The sequence below is a fragment of the Python bivittatus genome, unplaced genomic scaffold (assembly GCF_059951505.1).
Source record: "Python bivittatus isolate LINGU-HERP-01145 unplaced genomic scaffold, Pbiv_v1 ctg000590_np1212, whole genome shotgun sequence".
Classification (NCBI taxonomy): domain Eukaryota; kingdom Metazoa; phylum Chordata; class Lepidosauria; order Squamata; family Pythonidae; genus Python; species Python bivittatus.
Window position 1 is genome coordinate 16,872,501 of NW_028277086.1, and position 20,988 is coordinate 16,893,488.

Here is a 20,988-nt window from a genome sequence, read left to right on the forward strand (position 1 = left end):
TAGGTTGTCCATCCCTGACTGGAAGTGTGGAAGAAGGAACCGCATTTCTTCTAAGATGTCTATATTTTATTAATTTTTTATATTTCAAGTCTATAGATTTACATGCTCAAATAGCCAATCAATTTCTGGAAATCAGAAGAGTGGAAAACAGGCACGTATTCAATTAAGTGCCAAGTGTTCAGTCTACAAACAACCTGAACAAATCTTAAAGGCTAATCTACCCCACCCCACCCCTTAACAGTCATGTTTAAATACTACCTAAGGAAATATTTGATAAGGGAGAATAAACAAGATGCAAAACACTTGATGGATACATTTACTTATTTTCCCTTGAACTTTTCAAGAATTATTTTTTAAAAAAAATCTAAGTGGAAACACTCTATATACAGAATGTCATTCTGCTGAAATTTTATGGAAAAGTAGTAATGGTGTTGTTAGGTATATGAATGCAGCTGCTTAATACTTGGACAACAATGTTTGCTTCATACTTTGTATATGTATACATACACACGCACATACACACATGCTCATACATACATAAATACCCACCAGCATTTCCCTGGCAGAAGAAGCAACAATATTCAGAGGGCAGAAAAAAGTAAGAAATAATAAGCTAAAGATATTAAAAGCATCAGATAAGAAAAGGAAAAGGAAACATAGTTAAATTAATTTACAACAAACCCAATCATTATACCTTTTTGTCCTTGAAATCTTTCCTTTCTTCTACTAGGCCATATATTACTCCATGCATTCTCTTTTGTTCTTTAGACTTTTCACCTCTGCCTTTTTCAGGATTTCAACAATTCCCTCCAAATAACACTTTCATTTTCTTTCCTCTCTTCCTCTTGACCCACTAGCTATTACATTTTATATTTGTTTTGCAATTCCATCTTCATTCACCCAGTATGATCAGATCACTTCAACTTACTGTTTTCATACTGCTTGCTCACGTTTGCTATTCAGTCATCATTCATTCAGCGTCCATCCACTCTTAATGCTATCCTGCCTTCTTTACTCAACTTCATTTGATGTTTCTCCTGACATACCCAGCTCTCATATGGTGAAGTGCTCAGAAGCATCCTCTTACACACAGCTGTTGAAGCTTCTTCTGACAAACATTCATTCCTCCCAACAGATCACATATTGCCAACAATACAGCTTAAAATTTCTTGAACCATTTTGCCATTTTACTGTAAACATTTTATTAAGGTACACGGATTGATAGATTTACTCTAGTTTTTGTTCAATTCCATGTAACTTGCAATCATTCATTCCATTTTCCCTGTCAAATACAACTACTTTGGCCTTTCAAACATTAATTTTCAGATCAATATTCCTCTTTGAATCATACAATCTACTGCAGGTCATTCAGGTTCTCAGACAACAACATGACATCATCTGAATACAAAAATGTACATACAGTCACATCTCCAACAATGTTCTGGCCAGAATGGTCCAGCCAAATTTCCAAACCACATTGTATTTTCTTCTTGCACAGATCTAATGTCATTACAAGTATTCTTGATAGAATGATCCATACAATAATTAAACCAGTAAGGGGACATCACATATTCCTGTCTTACTTCCTGCTCATTTAAGCCATTTCCTGACCTTTCCAATTATTCTTGTGCATCCTTTACCTCCACCAGATACCATTCTTACAACATCCAGCAAGCAGCCTTCAACTCATGCAAACCATGCCATAGTTCAAGCCTATTCACATTATTATACACTTTCTGTAAGTTAACAAACATACAATATTTTTCCTACATTTCTGAAGAGCAAAAGTCTGGTCTCCACATCTCCTGTCTGGGATAAACCATTTCCCGAATTTTGTTCATTGTCAGTAGTCATATTCTTTCAATTAGAATTTTGCCAAATACTTTCCAAAGTATGCTTAACAAACTAATCCCCTTGTAGTTTTTCTTTTCACTCTTCCTACTTTTCCATCTGTATAGAGAAACAATAACACCACTTGTCCAATGATGAGGCACAGATGCACTCTCCACGCATGAAAACTCACTCTATGCCAAAGGGTATTTACATTTTCTCCTTTTTAACCTTCAGCACCCACAGTCTTACTGTTCTGCCCCATTCTTACAGGGTTTATGACCATTTGATCCACTATTTCCCCCTAACACTAACACTTGTAGCATTTGCTTCATTCTACTTCAGTATATCACTTTTATCTCTCTCTGTGTGCCTTTGGGTCAGTTTTTGACTCCTGGAAACTGCCTGGACAAGTCCCTGCAGTTTTCTTGGCAAGACTTCAGAAGTGGTTCACCATTGCTTCCTTCCTAGGGCTGAAAGAGAGTGACTGGCCCAAGGTCACCCAGCTGGCTTTGTGCTCAAGGCAGGACTAGAACTTGCAGTCTCCCAGTTTCTAGCCTGATGCCTTTAACCACTACACCAAACTGGATCTACCACTTTTATTCTCTTACAAATCTCTAAAGTCCTCCTCCAGCATTCTCTCACTTTAATTTCAAATAATATCATTTTTTAAAATTCAGTTTACTCTGCAGGCACTTAACTGTCTAGCTTCCAAAACAATTTTAATTTTTACCAAAATTGCTCTAATTTTCTCTGCCTTTTTTAATCTCTGCCTTCTCTGCCTTTTTTAATGCCTAATGTGTACACAGGAAAAAAGTTAAGTGCAAAGAATATCATCAGAAAGAGCAAGGAATGATAAATTCCTTGCTCTTTCTGATGATATTCTTTGCACTTAACCTTTTTCCTGTGTACACATTAGGCATTATCTTTCTTTAAGCCTCATTTTTTTTCAGCATCATTGTCTTATATGCATTTTTTCTCAGCCACATGCTTTCACCTCTTTGTTCCACCAATCATCATTTTTTTCATTCTTTCCATTACTGTAACTCCACATACTTTTGCAGCATACTCCAATATAACTTTTTTTTACTCTATTCCAAGCAGCTTCCACATCCTTTCCTTACATATGCTTTCCATTCATTCTTTTGGGAGAATCTCTTCTAATATTTTTTTATGCATGATCCATCAGTTCTTTACCTGCAGTTGGGTTTCATTCACTCTTGTTTCCTCCACTTCTTTTCTTTCATTTCCATTTTTTTCTCTCAAAATCTCTTAATTATATATATCACATTCAATATGGGTTATCACACTTGCACCCTTCACTAACTGTCTCAAGCTTTCATCATGAACAGTCAAATCATTCATGCTCTTAAATTTATATAAATTCCTTTGCTATGTTTATGTGTGAATAGATTTATGCCTAAGCCACATATTTATGATGAAGAGACCTTCTTTATAAAGAGATGCTTACCAGTCACAACTCTCATTTATTCTTGGGTCATATCACATAGGTAGGTAGGTAGGTAGGTAGGTAGGTAGACAGACAATTCTCATAATTCATTATTGTCATTATTACCATACATTGGAATATGCTATGTACCTATCATCCATCTATGGATTCCTGTTTCCATATGCACCCCTATGCACCCCCCAAAGACACTCATATGTCTCTCTGACATACATTTTAGTTCTTTCATTCCGGATTAAATCTGTACCTTTACTTTTATGCCTTTATTCCTCAACTTCACTCTTCAAGACCAGACCAGCTTCATTCAGATTTATTACATATTTTTCCTTTCTCTTAGTTTCACAGACATGCAACATATCTGTTTTTCTTTCGTTCACTTCATTTGTGAAATCATGCTCCATTTTCCATTTATCTCTTTTACGTACCAGGCAGCAAGCTTCATGCTGCCCTTCTAGTTAGGGATTTATTAATTGAAGGAGGAGTGTGTGGGTGGGAAGGGGGAAGAGTCCAGACTTGTCAATAAGCTGAGGCTGTTTCTCTATCAAAGATCTCAGATGAAATTCTTGACATTTAATCAGAATCCTGCCAAGGAAGGTGACATTTTCAGGTTTATCTTTTCATGTATCTTTCTTTCTACATTTTACAGTAGGAAAGTTGAGATTAACCAGGGAATCATGAAAATATTAAGAGGCTGCCAGACCTTTTAATTATAGCTAAGGAATTTATGGTTAACATACAAGAAGAAATCAAATGGTATTACTAAAGAAACAGTATTACTTACTTTTGTATGTGTTGTCAGGGCACTATTAACACTGTATTTTTTATACTAATATTTCCACTGAGTTATAATCAGATCATGTCAAAATTAAATCCTTACAAAAAGAAGAAAACATGAGGGCCAGTGGGGTGAAGTGATTAAGGTATTGGACTGACATTTTCCATCCTTAGAAGTTAATTGGGTGATTTGGGCTAGTCAAACTTTCTCAGTCTAACCTGCTTCAGAGACCTATTGTTGTGAGGAAAAATAGGAGGGAATGGTATGTATGCTGCCTTGAACTCCTGAATGAAATGTGGAATCTAACTCTAGTACACAAATAAAATAATGACAATGAGGACTGAAACATAACACCTCTCTTTGATTGAACCTCTCATCCCCAGAAGCACAAAATGGCACTCCACAAAGAGTCAAAAGGCTCTTCACTGTATTGATTCATCAAGCATTTTCTAACTGGTAAACAGATAGGATTTGGAAGCCTCCAGTTGTTTAAAGGGACCGTTACAACTTTTATGAATGGTTTGCTGATGATCCAAAGCAACATGAAAGGAGCACAAAGAGACTACATAGTAATTCTTCTTCCCCACCCCACCCCCACCCCCTGGAAAGGCTTGCTGTTTGTGGTGAACAATTATCTTTTTGCCCAAAGTTCCTCACAGGGTTTCTATGGGGAAAAAACTGGAAAAGAAGTATTATGTATGAGAAACATGGAATATATGGGTAGTCCTTGTTTAGTGACTGTTCACAGTTACAACAGTGATGAAAAAGTAATTTCAGTCCTCACATTTATGACCTTCACAGGTCTGTAAAGCAAAGGAAAGTTGAAGTAAGATCATAAACACAGTTGTGGTTTTGCTTAATGACCGCTTCACTAACGACCAAGTTGCCAGTCCCAATTGTGGTTGCTAAATGAGGGCTACCTGTATATCTAAAAAATGAACAAAACTAAATAAAGCAAGATGCTATAGAATGTTTATTAATTTATCTACCCAATGAAATAATACCTACATTATACTTTCTTTCTATGTGTTCCTATTCCAGCAAGAAGAATCAGTCTAGATTAAGTCAGAAATCAAGCCATTGTACTGATACTGTCTGGCAAGGAAAAAATGATAATTTTTCTTGATAATAAAGTAATTTTTTTTCTAAAAACATTAGAGTGTTTTTCTTTTCTTTCCCCCTGTCCTCTTCTTTGTCAAAAACACACGCATAAAAATCTGCAGGACAAGAAATTACTCTCTCTCTCTCTCTCTCTCTCTCTCCCTCTCTCTCTCTCTCTCTCTCTCTCTCTCTCTCTCTCTCTATATATATATATATGAACACTTTTTCCGAGCAGTAGTCTCTAAGAATTAAGTTTGATAGTCTAAATAATTTCAGAATGGAAAATGTTATGCACATTCCATTACTGCTAAAAATAAATCTAGTGGTGATTGAGGGAAGAAATCATAGCTTTTTGCTTTCTAAGTTTGCCATCTATGATAATCCTTCCATTGAGAAGCACCAAGCAATGCTGTATTTTTACTTATAGTATACTGGAATATGTATGAGGAGTGACACAGGAAGGACAAGGTTGGTGATAACTATGGTATGCTATCTGGATTACGATATAATCCTTGTTTTTTTATTATTTGGGATGGCCAACATAGGTCTCCATTTCACAGAACATTTGGAGGGCAGACACCTTTTTGCTAGACTATGCACCTGATGTGGTTACAGAGATGATTTGTTACTGCTTCCTGCTCTACAATTATTATAACAAAATTATAACAACCTGCTGCAATGTATCACAGTCTTATTTGAACTATGATGCCCATACTTGGACTCAGTGGGGACTGAGACTGAATCAGGCTGGATTCAAGTAGAGTCTGACCAGGGCCTAGGAAGAGGTTTTTTTTTTTTTTTTTTTAAGAAATAATCAAAAGTGTTTTTGTTATTGACAATAGTTGAATAACTTTCTCATATTTTCAAATAAACTCCTTTCAATTTTAGGGTATATATATATTGCAACTGAGTAAAAATTCTGTAAATAAGAAACAAAATCATCAAAAGACAAGGGGGACTAAAAATATTCAATGTGTAGTAGGCTTTTAATGTGGCAGGTGTTCTCATGTTCTCGCTAGGGTCAAATAGCCTTTCTGAGACTCTTTATCATATACATCTTTGAAAGAAGAACTCAAAAGTGTGCGTGGTGAGGCAGGGAATCTACTCCAACTCACTGAAAAGAAAGGGAATTAAACAAGTCATGCCGGAATGGTTATGTGGTAAAGAGTTACCAATTATCTGTAATATTGTCATTGTTAAAATCCCTGTGCATCCTCTTGTTCATGGCATAATGAGACAGCCATTCTGCAAGATGAGCAGGGAGCGTAGGGGGGTTGGGGACAGAAGAGTTTCCTTGGTGATGGAATTGACTGTAAATTAGAGCTCTCACATATCGGAAATTGCATTATTCTACTTCCACAATTCATATATCATTTTCTTCCAAAGGAGATTTGTGCCATCATCCTCATGCATTTTAGCACTTAGTAAATGAAGAGAATTGAGGTCTTTGTGTCTGTGCAAATGCATATTCTCAATCTATATGTACAATTTTGCAGTCTATCTTTAGTGTATTGTATTACCTGAGTCTGTGGCTGAAGGGGTTGAGAAAACAAAGTTAGCATCCATGATGGCCATCTCTAATGGAAGTGGCTGGTAAGTAGATGATAGATAGGTGAATAGATTACCCCCCCAAAACACACACACACATTTAAGAATGCAGCCAATCTACATGAAAGGTAAGTTTCCTTCCTCCTGCTTCATATAGAAATAAAGGTTCTAGTAGAAGATGGCCTATGAAGAGTTTTATATATTTGCCTAATTATTACAGATGAAGTAAAACAGAAATCTTTTCATTAATAGCTTTCAATTTTCTCCACACTTCCTTTCCTTTCCTTTCCTTTCCTTTCCTTTCCTTTCCTTTCCTTTCCTTTCCTTTCCTTTCCTTTCCTTTCCTTTCCTTTCCTTTCCTTTCCTTTCCTTTCCTTTCCTCTCCTCTCCTCTCCTCTCCTCTCCTCTCCTCTCCTCTCCTCTCCTCTCCTCTCCTCTCCTCTCCTCACCTCTCCTCTCCTCTCCTCTCCTCTCCTCTCCTCTCCTCTCCCTCCCTCCCTCCCTCCCTCCCTCCCTTCCTTCCTTCCTTCCTTCCTTCCTTCCTTCCTTCCTTCCTTCCTTCCTTCCTTCATTGTGGGACTGCCTGACTCTGGGTGGTTCACAATATAACAAACATAATTAAAAACACACAAAATAACAAACAGGATGAAAGATGTAACATTAATTAATTAATTAATTGAAAAACAAGATAAATAAAGAACAAGATGGCAACTTAACCCTGCCCCAGCCATCAACACAATGTGCTGTAGAAGCACATCCAGCTAACCCTAACCCTAGTCAGGGCCTGGGAGAACAGCCAGGTCTTTAAGGCCCTCCAGAATGCCTTTAGGATGAGAGCCACACAGATCTCAGGAGAAACCTCATTCCAGAGGGAAGGCACCACAACAGAAAATTAACTCTTCAAAATAGTTCTGATCAATTTACATGGGAATTACTCATTTTATTCAAACAATATTGCAAGACTAGATTAGCCAAAAGAAACTGTCTAGTTCAAGGTTACTCAATAAATGTTATGCCTAAGCAAGAATTTGAACATGCATTAAAATCTAACACTCTAACAGTTTCATTATTTTGGCTCTCACTATAATTATTCCATGAAGACATGAGCTGCATGGAGAAAAGGTAAAATATAAAATGCAATATCAAAATAGCACATAAGAAAGTATAATATTAATCGTACTGATAGTAGAAGAGAATGGTGTTCCCATTTTTAACTAATGCTTCATAAACTTCTGTGCTTTATTTTAGCGGGTCATTGTGGAGTTCCAGATCTTATAGTTAATGGCCAGGTGATTGGAGAAAATTATGGATATAGAGACACTGTTGTATATCAGTGCAGTCCTGGCTTTCGGCTTATTGGTTCTTCTGTACGGATATGCCAGCAAGATCACAACTGGTCTGGTCAGCTTCCATCCTGTGTGCGTAAGTAAAACAACAGAGGTGTTCATGTGCTTTATGACATCTAGTTTTTCTAATATGATGGAAGGGATAAAGTTGGAAGAAGAAGTAACAATTGGATTGTTCATGGGAATAATGTTTAGATTTGTTGGGTCTATAGTGCTCAGGAAGGACCAGTCTGGGGACAGGTTCTCCTGGAGAAAATCAATCTCTGTGGTTGCTAAGACTGGACATTGACTTGGTGGCACATAATCAATCAATAGTGCCCAGAATTCCTAGCCAGAGACTAGGGTTGCAGCACATTTGTATACATCTACTGTATCTTGGGAAAGGCAATGCTACACTGAAAGCCAAAAAAAAAAAAAAAAAATCCTAATTTAGAATTGCATAGTATATTATTTTACATTTTTATTTACCAATATTTAATTTTATAATGTAAATGCTATTACAAATAATATAGCTTATATTGCAATAGTTCAGTACAGTATACTGGATACAAATATTCTTGTATCATGCAATTCATGATACTGAATACTGAAAGTACTATTGTAGTCACTATGATGTAGCCTTTAGGATTTGATACACATGACAAGCAGATAATAAATGCATGAAGCCTTCAGTAATATTGAAGCATTAATATCAATAGCCTTTCACAAGAAATTTTTATTCAACCTATCATTAGATTCATTAAACACTACATTGTGCAGTATAAGAAATACCAACATGCATTGTGAATGAAAATCCAAGAATCTTAACCTTTCATTTCCAGAATGTTTTCTAGCATATTTAATAAACATGCAGCATTAGTAGATGTACTACTAAATTGACTTCAAGGATATATTTAGCTTAAACATATTAGTGTTTTGGAGTATTTCTCATTAGACCGTAAATAAAATATAAAAGGATTCATTTACTATTCTGCAGATCAGTATGGAGAGAAAAAATTTATAAAAATAGGATCTGCAACAAAATATTCCATTATCACATTCCATTTCCTCTTTGTTCTGTCAGTTGTAGCTTTTCTACCATCAGTCTTCAGCATTCTGAAAACATAGGGTATACATACAAGATAGGAAATTAATGAACTGGAAGCATTAAGGATTTGGGTGTGGTCACTGACAATAAATCATATATGACTCAGCACTATGAGATAGCTGATAGAACAGAAATCACATCAAAGATACCTGAAGCCCTTATTTGCCTCTAAACTGCATTGGTGAGACCACAGTTGGAGTACTATATACATTTCCAGAAGGATATTGACAAGTCAGAACAAGTTCAGAGGAGGGTGATGAAAATGATACAGGGATTGAGAACATACCCCATAAGGACAGCCTGAAGGAACTTGTAATGTTCAATATGGTAAAAAGAAAACTGAGGGAAGACATAAGTATTCCGGTACATAAAGGGAAGCTCCAAAGAAGATGGTCAGAAGTTATTTTCCATTGCCACAAAAACTCAGGCCAGAAATACTGGGTATAAGTTGCAACTACCTAGGCTTCATGGAAATTTAAGGAAAAACATGATGATACAGAAATAGCCTGTCTATGGAGACTGTGTATTCTGTACCTTTGGAGATTTTTAGCAAGAGGCTGAATAGCCACTTCTTGTGGATAATTTAATTGGTTTTCCAGAATAGTGCAGAAGTTTGGATTACATGATCCTTATGTTCCATTCTAGCTATACAATTCTTTGATTTCCTTTGATTATTTCCCCTTTGATGCCAAATTAATTCATGAATGTAAATTCTTTGACTTTCTGTCAATGATTCCACTGAAATTGTACTAAACTGGTACTATCTACCTTCGCCGCCCCCCCCCCCCAATTTTAGTGTGGGCGTGGTTGTGTGCATGCAAATAGCTAGTTGGACTCTGTCTTGATTTCTAATCTGGACTGAAACCATATACAGGTATTACATTTAGCTAGAATTCTTCAGAATAAGGTTGTGCTAGCATTTGATCGTTCCCTCTTATCTACTCTTCAAAGTAAAAAAAGAAGCATTACTGTATAGCCAAGCCTGCTAGATTCACAGTCCTAGGAAAAACAGCTAAATTAACATAGATGTTCCTACCATGCTTTGTTTAATGTCTTATCAAAGTCAGGACCTCTGCTTTATTCTCATCCTAACAAGCCATAGTTGGAAACCAATTCAATCCTACTTGAATAATAATAATAATAAAAGTAGAGGTCTTGGTTTTAATAAGACATTAAACAAAGCATGGTAGTAACATCCATGTTAATTTAGCTGTTTTTCCTAGGAGTGTGAATCTAGCAGGCTTGGCTGTACAGTAATGCTTCTTTTTAAAAATAAATAAATAAATTGTATTTAAAAATTAATTTCAATACTAAAAACTAATGCAAACTAAACTTACAGAAAGAGAAGAGAATGGAAAGAAAGAATAAAAAGTGCAAGAAAATAGAAAAAGAAGAAAAAGGAAAGAGAGAATATAATGCAGGAAAAGAAAAGAAATATATAAAGAGGTGATTCCAACCTTTATCACAACAAATATAAACAAATTTATTAACTCTCCACCTCTATAAGGTTACAGATATCTCTTCATCTCATACCCCATACTTTATCTATAAGCAAATCCATAAAACATCAACTTTTCAATCTTGGTGCCAGAAAAAAGTCAGTAAAAGGTTGCCAGAACATTGCAAAAAAAGTCTTATGTTAAGCTTTAACAAATAAACCAACTTTGTATTCCATCCTTTCACTTCTAACAATCTTAATCTTTAATTCAATCAAATATTGTCATAGGATTTGATTTCTCTTCAATTTTCTTTATCCCATTGCACAGATTTCTTCAAAGCTTTAAGAAGCCTCATTTGTAGATTCAATAAAAGAACATTCTCTTGGTTTATCATGTGTGTCTCCCTTTTAATTTTTAAAACTTCATCCAGTTTCTTTTGTATATCCAGTAAAGCGTTCTTTTCCACATCATTCTCTTGGCCTGTCATTTGTAGTTCCACATTCTGTACTTTATCTTATCAGATAAAATCCATTCCACATTTGTCATTCCTCCATTAACATCTTTTAGACATAGTCTATCCATAGACAGTGATGATATTGTAGTTACTAACGTCTGGCTCTGTTCTTCAAAGATCTCCTTTAATATTTCTGTTGTTATAATGTTTTGCATCATTCTATAAGTCCCAGTATTAACCGACATCAGGCTTTGTATTTTTTTTTCTTCTATTTAAAAATTTTAGTCTCCTCTAGTGTTCAGTTTCCAAAAGCATTACTTATCATTTGTTATGACTTGCAATTAGCAGGATAACCAAATTAAGTCTGTTTCCCATGAAAAGTTGTTTATTTTTATAGTTAATTCCAAAATCTTATAGTAAAAGTTAATATTCCAAATTTATCCAAACCCTTAATCCATTTATAACTGTCTTAGATCAAAATCTTATTTAGCTTTTTGCTGTTTATTTCAAATTCTTTAAGTTCTTAAGCTTGTAATTAGCTTTTCTTTTATTGAGAGTTGAAGATAAACTCACCCGATGAAGACTTTTCAAACCTGTTGTTCTAACTGTTCTTTATGACAGTTAACAGGAAATTTCTGAAAGTGATTAGAAAGTGAGCCTTGCGATCTCAGTCTCCTTTAACAACCTCTGCTGCAGTTGTGAGCAAGATGGCTAATCCCTTTGTCTTCCAGCACTCAAACCTATGGAAAACCCCTCTCCAGTGGTCTTCTTGCAAGGAGCATCCATCTGGACCATATCTCCTGTCCTCTCCATATCCAGAGAGGTTCCAAGGGACCGATCTACTCACCGGTTCTTTGGTCTTTGCAGCAGTCATCATCTCTGCTTTTGCAGATATCTTCAGTTTGTTATACCTCCCTTGGAAGTCAGCAATGCTTCTTTTTAGAAATAAACCACCTCTCTAAACAATTCAAACCTCTGTAACCTTCCCAAGCCTCTGAAAAGTCCTGACTTTCTCTAATCAAGTTGATAGCAAAATATTTATGCACCATTGCCTGAGGGGTTGTTTTCTCATGTAACACTTTCTCCTTTCTGTGCAGGGTCACCTGTGTAGTCTCCAAAATATCTCAGAAAGTGAGAGTCAAGTGTTGATTATGCAGTCTAATGATAACAATATTCGTTCTCTCTTGCTTCTTCTGATGTTAGCTGTTAGCTGTGGTCATCCAGGGAGCCCGATTTATGGACGAACAAGTGGGAATGGTTTCAACTTCAATGACGTTGTGACATTCTCTTGTAATACTGGTTATGTTATGCAAGGACCAACAAAAGCCCAGTGTCAGGCGAACAGGCAATGGAGTCAACCGCCACCTATATGCAAAGGTAAATGTGTGGGGTTTGAGGGGGTGGATGGTAGGGGGGAAATGTCAAAGGTAGTCTGTTTTAATGAACAGGATGGGGGATAATGACCTGTGCTATTAATGTCTCAGGCAATATCAAATGAAATGGAACTTTGAAGATTTTTATTCTTTGTCTTGTGTTCAGATTAAACGTTTTTTTACAGAAATGTCTGCAGCTGATATGGGTGTTCAAAAATGCTAGGCATAATCCGACATTATCACAAGTATATTTGATTACGATATAATTGGAAAACTATTGGGAAATCCCAGGGCTGTAGGCTAGACTGGGAAGTAAAAAAAAAAATAAAAAATCACAAAATATTGTCCCTGTATTATTGTCAAGAGACTTTCACAGACATTTCCCTGGAGTCTCTCTGACCTGAGGGACTCCTTACTGTTAATCTACCTTTGTAGGAATATTTATGCATGTAGGTAACAGATTTTCCACAATGACTGAAGCATGGAACAAGGCATAAAACGATGTCAAGTGTATTTTGAAAGCTGTTTTTCTTAGTATGTTTCGATCCAGTTTCAAAGATGTTGTTTTTCTTTTCTGTCTGGAGCTAGATAAATTTGGTAGATTTCCCCCCTTTTTCTAAAGTTCCTTTTTTAAAAACTCCATATCTTCTGGATGAAGATCAATTAATATTTTACTTAGAAATGATAAGTGAGTTGGGGTCACTGAACACTAATATATAATAGTTTAAACTTTATTGTTTTAAGGACTGCAAGTTTTTTTTTCCCAAAAAGCTGGAACATCAAGGAAATGTCATTTTTTTTAAGAAAGGGAAATTGAAACAAATGAGTTGCTTTAAAAGCAACCGCTCATATCCATTTTCCTTCACACCAGTTCTTGAACATCATGAGAAATAAATTGATTAGTATAAAAATTAATCAAAAGTTGCCTGTTGAAAACTAGTTAACTTCTTAAATAACTTCAGGTTTGCAGGTCCTTATATGAAAAGTTAAGCTAATATATTCCCTCAAATAATGGGAGGTAAGGGGGGAAGAAAAAAAAACACAACAGAGCAATATTCAAGCTATGAAAATTGTAAAAAAGTAATTTTGAAAAATCCATACTGAAGTGTGTAGGAACATCACTTACCTTTTATTTAGTGTGCCAGCAATTCTCTTTGTTATACTTCCTTGTTATTTTTTTTTCCTTAGATGTAAGCTTTCTGTGCTGTTCATGATTACAGATCTTTATTTTATTATTTGTATTCTGGTAAATGTGTGTGTTCTGTTGTAAAGTTTTCTTTGAGTTGGTGGCCTTTTTTCCCCCCAGTTTTTCAATCTAGGTTGTAACTCTGGGATTCCCTAGAGTTCTTATTCACCATCCAAATTCTAACTAGACTTGATCATGCTTAGCTTTTTGAAATCAGCCACGTTTGGCTAGGTGTTGGCAAATTTCTGCCATCAAAAGACATTTCTTTGTAGTCAAATGCTTTAATCATCAGAGCAGCAGACACGAATTCTATCCATCCATCCATCCATCCATCCATCCATCCATCCATCCATCCATCCATCTATCCACCCACCCTATCTATCCATCTATCCATCTATCCATCTATCCATCTATCCATCTATCCATCTATCCATCCATCCATCCATCCATCCATCCATCCATCCATCCATCTATCCACCCACCCTATCTATCCATCTATCCATCTATCCATCTATCCATCTATCCATCTATCCATCCATCCATCCATCCATCCATCCATCCATCCACCCATCCGCCCACCCACCCTATCTATCCATCTATCCATCTATCTATCCACCCACCCACCTATCCATCAATCCATCTACCCATCTATCCATCTGCCCTTACTTAAATGATTTCTCCATATAGAATGATGATGGGGAGGAGAAACACGTTTAACACATGTTTTATAGTTGATGCAATGGATATGGCTGACATAGAGAATGCAAAAGACTGTTCAGAATTTGAAATTATCTAGCTGCACCACTGGTTAGCATGACAGAAATCATTGAATGTGTCTGGACAGAGCTAGCTAGATCTACTACTGTGCAGAGAAAGAACACTAGGTATGCTCAATAAGTTGCCTAATTATTTTTGACAAGACAGATAATGACTACGAAACATAATTTTCACTCAGGGCAGCATTCTACAGGTGCTGCGATCTCTTTTATTACCTTCAAGAAGTTTGTCCAAAGTGTTCCTTATTAAATATTATATATGAAGACTGTGTAATCCTATGGTTACTTGGAAGCAAGATCCAAAGTGTCCACAAAGGGTTACTTACAGGAAAGTAGTACACTTCCATTAATATTATTTTTTACATAATGGATGTGACTGGGAAATAAGAATGACTCATTTTTTAAAAAGTAATGTGGATATTGAAAAATACTGCTGTGGTTCAGCATTAATTCTATAAGGTTACAGTGACAGATACAGTCACATTAAGTTTAACTCACATATAATTCCCACTCAATATAGAATAAATGCATACAGTTAAAAACATATTTCAAGTTTTTCAGTAAGCCAAAAAAAAAAATGCAGAAAGAAATACATAATGATTTCTTTTCAATATACTAGCATTAATTCTTGCTAATTGTGCAAGGCTTGATATTCTTTTCTAATGTGAAATATACAGGTGATGTCCATTTCTCTTATTGTTTTTGTTGTTCAGTGGTCAACTGTTCAGATCCAGGAATCCCTGGAAACTCTATAAGAGAAAGCAAAATAGAACATGGAAATTTCACCTACGGTACAGTTGTTTTTTATGACTGCAATCCTGGATATTTTTTATTTGGCTCTTCAATTTTAGTCTGCCAGCCTAATGGACACTGGGATAAACCTTTGCCAGAATGCATTAGTAAGTATTTTAAAATATTGCTACTTATAACTAAAATTTGCAATAATAGCAATACTAAATGCTTATATCATTCTTTCAAACATTCAAAGAGCTTCACAGCTGTTATCCAATTGCAATTGTTAGAAAAACTGACTAAGGTAAGTCAGTGTCTAAAATGCTGAATATGGAAGCATTGTGACTATTTATTTATTTGTTCAATTTTAGTTCATCACAGTCAATTGACTTTTAACAGGCTACACTCAATAATTTTCAATAAAATATCCATGGTACAATCAAAAGTAAAGGGTCAATAATTAAAACCACCTGACAGTATTAAAAATTGATATTCATGATCTGTTCCTCAGTCAGTGCAGGACACATCCTTGCTGTTATATCTGAAGTCCTTCACCTTCTCATACCAATAATATAATCAGTCTGATTTCTGTGTACTCCATCTGCTAATGTACATGTATATAGGTATCATTACAGTTGTTTGAAAACTGTGTTAGCGATGAAGAAATCACTGGATTGGCAGAAACTAGTAAGTTGATCTCCTGCTTCACTTTGGTTTCCTAGCCCATTACATTCTCCTCCTTACTCTTTCCAACTTTGGCATTCCAGTCTCCAACCATAAGTAGCACATCTTGCTTGCATGTTCTATCAAATTCAAATTGAACTTAACCATAAAATTCATCAGTATTCTCTTCTTCTGCATCAGTGGCTGGCACATAAACTTGGACAAGTCTTATATTAAAAAGCTGTTCACAAAGTCCAACTGATATTATTCAGTCACTGACTGCATTGTACCGAAACATGTCTTTGCTATGCCCTTACTGACTATGAAAGCAGAACCATTCCTTGTTTGTTTTTCAGGTCCTAAGTGGTAAATAGTATGATCTTCTGACCAAAATTATCCTGGTTCAGTCCATTTAAATTTCTCTGATGCCTAAGATGTCAATGTGTAGTCATCTTTTAATGTGCTGACTTTTCCTATATTCATTTATTTATTTTATTTTTCTATGAAACAAACTTATATAGCCACCCATCTACTAGAAAGGATGTCCCACGTTCCCAAGATAATCCGATGTTTGCTACTTCAGTTTTTCTTTTCCTACCTGGCAGTATCAGTAGCTAGACGACCCAAAGTCTTTAATCTATCTCCATCATAGACACCATTAGTACTCCAAAAGATCCTCAGCTCTTCATCAGTAGCATGCTGAACACCATCTGACCTGAGGAGCCCATCATCTGGCACTATATCATCAGTCACTTTATATTGCCTCTTCATGTGGTTTTCCTGGTAAAATGCAGGAGTGGTTTACCATTGTCTTCTCCTGTGAAGTATTAAATGACGTCTTTCCCATGGTCGCTAAAATGACTCTATTTCTAGCATCTTCTTATATTGTTGTTGACTGCTTGCTTTAGCGGAGCAGCTGGAATGTGCTTCACGTCTTGGGTGACCTTGCTGAGGGTTACCAGCACTCTTTGCTCATCCTTCCCAGAAACACCCCTCTACCATGATGTGGCAGCAGAGCAGATTTGAGAGGGGTGACTGATTTTAGCTCTGCAAAATGAAGAGGATGATAACTTTGTCAGGGAAGTGGAAAATGAATTATTCCAAAATAATTGACCTTAGCTAGGACATCAATTCTTCCCTAGATTATCACCTTATGAGAAGAGGTGATCAGGCTGATCAGTCAGCTCTTTTCCTGGAGGTATATTTGCTGTCTACATGCCATAATAATATTGATATTGATCCTTGGATGGATATTTGTAATTCCTAGCCTCATTCAAAAGGAATATTATAGCAGTTCTTTTTAAAACTGAATTTACACATTGATAATATTTTCCTCAGAGCACATGTGTTGGCTCCTAGGACTTATTCAAAGTGACCTTTCCATCTAACTGCTCTTTTGCAGAGTCAGAATAGATTATCTTTTAATGTCCAAGCCTCATAACAAAGTCTAATGTTTTGTACATAATGAAAACATAATCTCAAAAGGGGATACTCTGTAACAAGAATCTATTCTGATACTCTCCATAAATTCAGATAAGTCTACAGTTCTCTATGCTTCTATGCCTTATATTTTTAAAAGGCTTGTAATATATATGAATGAATGAATGAATGAATGAATGAATGAATGAATGAATGAATGAATGAATGAATGAATATACATGCATACAGAGAGAGAGAGAGAGAGAGAGAGAGGGAGCAGCTATATGCTATGAACACATTGGTAATAATGAAGAACAATTTGTTCCATCAATTATATGAAAAACATGGGTATAAGGTCATCATGATAATAATATTATCACTAGCAAAACATATTGATGGTGTGCTGGCATATTGAAGAATTTAGTGTGCTGATTATAACATAATTTTTATCTCCAATATTTATGTATCGTAGTGATTGACTGCGGTCATCCTGGCATTCCTCCAAATGCAATCCTTTCTGGAGAGAAATATACATTTGGATCCATTGTTCATTATTCTTGCACAGGAAGGAGATCACTAATAGGCCAGTCATCCCGGACATGCCAATTAAATGGACTCTGGAGTGGAACTAGGCCTCATTGCTCAGGTACCACTTTTAAAGTATGTGAATGTGCTTTTGAAACCATTCAATACAGCTTTCCTTTTTGGCTCCACTTGTTTACTTTTCAGGAATTTGAAAACGAGACCGAGTTTAAATCACAAACAACTGCAATGAAAGCTAAGTTTCACTCATGCACCCTCACCCACACGCATACTCACAAAACAAGAGAGGAAATGGTAGATTTCAAACAATATTTATTCTAAAGGGTAAATAGTAAATGAAATAGGAAGGTTAAAAAGTAGGATACACACACACACACATACATATATATATATATATATATATGTATCATGTTGAGCGGCTGGATAGCGTAGTGGTTAGAACACCGCCTTTGATGCAGGAGACCGGGGTTCAAATCCTGGCTGGTACCTACCTTACAGGTAGGGGTCCTTGGGCAAAGACCCCCTAACGCTTCACCTGCCTACCTCAAAAATATGAGAGTGACATGAACGAAGAGAATCATGCCGGCTCGGACATCGCCCGGATTAACAAGGTCCGCGTCAGATGTTGGGGAACTCTTCCCTTTGCATATTACATTTCATATGGGGAATTTGTGCATCACTACTGCATTCTCCTTGATTTGCTTTTGTCTAATTTGGAAAATAACTGCTGCATATCAACAATCTTCATCCGTGTAATATCTGTTCTTGCTGAACTCATATAGGTTTAAGGAATAGTTTCTGGGGAAGATTTTTCAAATTACCTATCTTTCATGGCATATTAGAGAACTAAGATTCCACAAAGGTATCAGTATAGCTTTCAAATAAATAGAAATCTATGGTAGAAACTGATAGGATAGATAGTAAGCAGACCTGTGCTTTGTTGTGTTATTTAAAACACAACATCAGAACCATAACATGAAAAAGGCAGAATGCCTTAATATTTTCCCTTAAGTAAATGTGTTGTGAAAGTTTTAATTGTATGAATTATTGTTGTAAACTGACAGGAATCCCTGGCAAATTCAACAGTATATAGATGGAATAAACAAATACAGGCATATAGAGAAATCCTAGTTTGCCTATTAGCTACATCTTTAAAATGAATGTTTTGGCTCTGCCTACAACAGTTCTTAAAATTCTGTCATTTTCTGCCATGACCCCAGTCAAAGGACTTTGATGTCCATGAAACCTAGCGCAGATAAAGGTAAAGAAAAATTACTATACCTATTCAGTAAGTGTCATATACTGGTTTTTTCTGGTTGTCAGCATTTTCCTCTCCATTCTTCCTCCCCTGGTACATTCTGCACATGAACTCTTTTTGAGCCCTGGTCAAAAAATGCCATCACTGCCCTTAACACAAAGAAAGAACTTCACTGAATAAAAAAGAGCATTAGGAAAGAAGAGCCATGGTCAGATCTTGTTTCTCCTCTCCTGAGCCACTCATGAGACCCAAATTTGCATCCTCCCTAGGTGTTGATGCGAGCTTTGAATTAAGTCAATTACTTAAATTTAAATCACTTTTAAAATATTTCAATCATTATTTAAACACATTTAAATCCGATTAAAGGACTACTTTCTGAAGAGATGTTCAGTGAATAAATACATGTGTGATATCAGATCATGAAAAATGAGATCTACTAACTCATCAGATAATAAATAGAATCATCACTCTGTAGTCTCCAAATGTCTAATCCAAATTTGCATTCAAATGTCTTGTTTGAACCTGAAGTTATTCTAGCTAAGGATGTTATTTTTATTGTACTAAGAATGACTGAAATAGTAACATGTATGTCCCTTACAAGTACCACTCTTGTATTCTTTGTTCTGTTTCTTAAAATGATTGAAAATAAGTCTTCCTTATTTCAGAGCATAAAAGTGCAAATAATCACTTTGACAGTTTAATCTCAAACAATGAACGTTCTGATTTTCTTTATATTTAGCCGATATTAATACTATAGCTTCAGTAGTAGAGAATTGTAGTTCGTTTCAGTTCTTTATTAAGGTCACTGATTAATAGAAGAGATCAACAGAAGAGATACAAAGAACAGAAAAAAATGCAATAGCTTGTATAGTAAAAACAAAAGTATCAAAACACTAGCAATAGACAGCAAGCCCACTGACATTCATAATTTATGGTGCAGAATTCAATAAATTAAGTAAATAAATAAAAACGGCCAGCTAAGACAATGAAGGAGAAATTAATCATCTGTTAATTACCAATTCTAGAAGTTAACATGAACATTCTAACTACATTAACATTATTTTTTTGAATCTTGAGCAGACAAAAGATAACAGACATAGAATTCATCGAGTTGCCCAGGAAACAGTTTAATAATGCCTCTTAGTTGCTTTGCTGATTTGGTAATAGCAAAGAAGAATACATTTTCAGATTTTGAAATAAGCTACGAGAATGAACCCATTTAGGAAACTTCAGAATGCCATGTAAAACAAATGCATATCCAGTACTGACGAAGGATATTTCATCTCTGAAACACCAATGCACTGTTAGTGCTCACTTCCAACTGCTTCTTTCCTTTCCTTGTATTTACTATAGTTAACATTCACCAGCTTTAAGTAGTATTGGAAAAGCAATTTCAAATGCTGGCTTGAAAGGTGGGCCCAAAACTGAATCCATGTAGCATTAATCATTTTAAAAACCATCATCATCATGATGACTTAATGTTGCAGCGTTGCCAATATTGATGAGGCTATAGAAATAATCTGTAGAAGAAAGCAAACAATGTTTGCGGGAGATCCAATCCTTGAGTCAGATTAGTTTAAAAAAAAAAAACAGACTCTACCCTAGTATTTAGATCGATACAGCATTCATTCCATGGCTGCACTAAAGAAGGAACTACAAAATGATTCTGCAAAAATCTTCATTAATTTGGTTTGGGGGTTTAGCTTCCCCACAACTTGGGCTGCTAAGTTAAGCCCTATGGGAGCTGAAATCCATACAGCACATGTGTATGGAATTTTTGTCTTGTTTTCATTGTGTTTGGTAGATTTATCAGATCTGTTGCAGATGTGGGTATTTGAGCTTTAAACAAATGCATCTGTTTAGAAGAAACAAATGACAACATAAAAGCTGTGTTGAAGCTAAACCAAAAAACAGTATTAAACAACATATCCACACACCTTAACTCCCTCCCATGCTCCATAGTAATCAAGGTTCACAGTTTACTATGTCA

At 35.7% G+C, this 20,988-nt stretch overlaps 1 protein-coding gene across 2 annotated transcripts in view; it reads left to right on the forward strand.

Moving 5' to 3' along the window:
• The window catches only part of CSMD3 (CUB and Sushi multiple domains 3), a 623,909-nt gene that overhangs the window by 533,355 nt on the left and 69,566 nt on the right, over window positions 1–20,988 (forward strand). For both annotated transcript variants that reach the window (XM_088149036.1, XM_088149037.1), the window contains 4 exons: window positions 7,971–8,144; window positions 12,252–12,425; window positions 15,097–15,282; window positions 17,670–17,843. In XM_088149036.1, coding sequence (XP_088005162.1) covers window positions 7,971–8,144; window positions 12,252–12,425; window positions 15,097–15,282; window positions 17,670–17,843 — 708 coding nt within the window. The remainder of the gene's footprint in view (window positions 1–7,970; window positions 8,145–12,251; window positions 12,426–15,096; window positions 15,283–17,669; window positions 17,844–20,988) is intronic.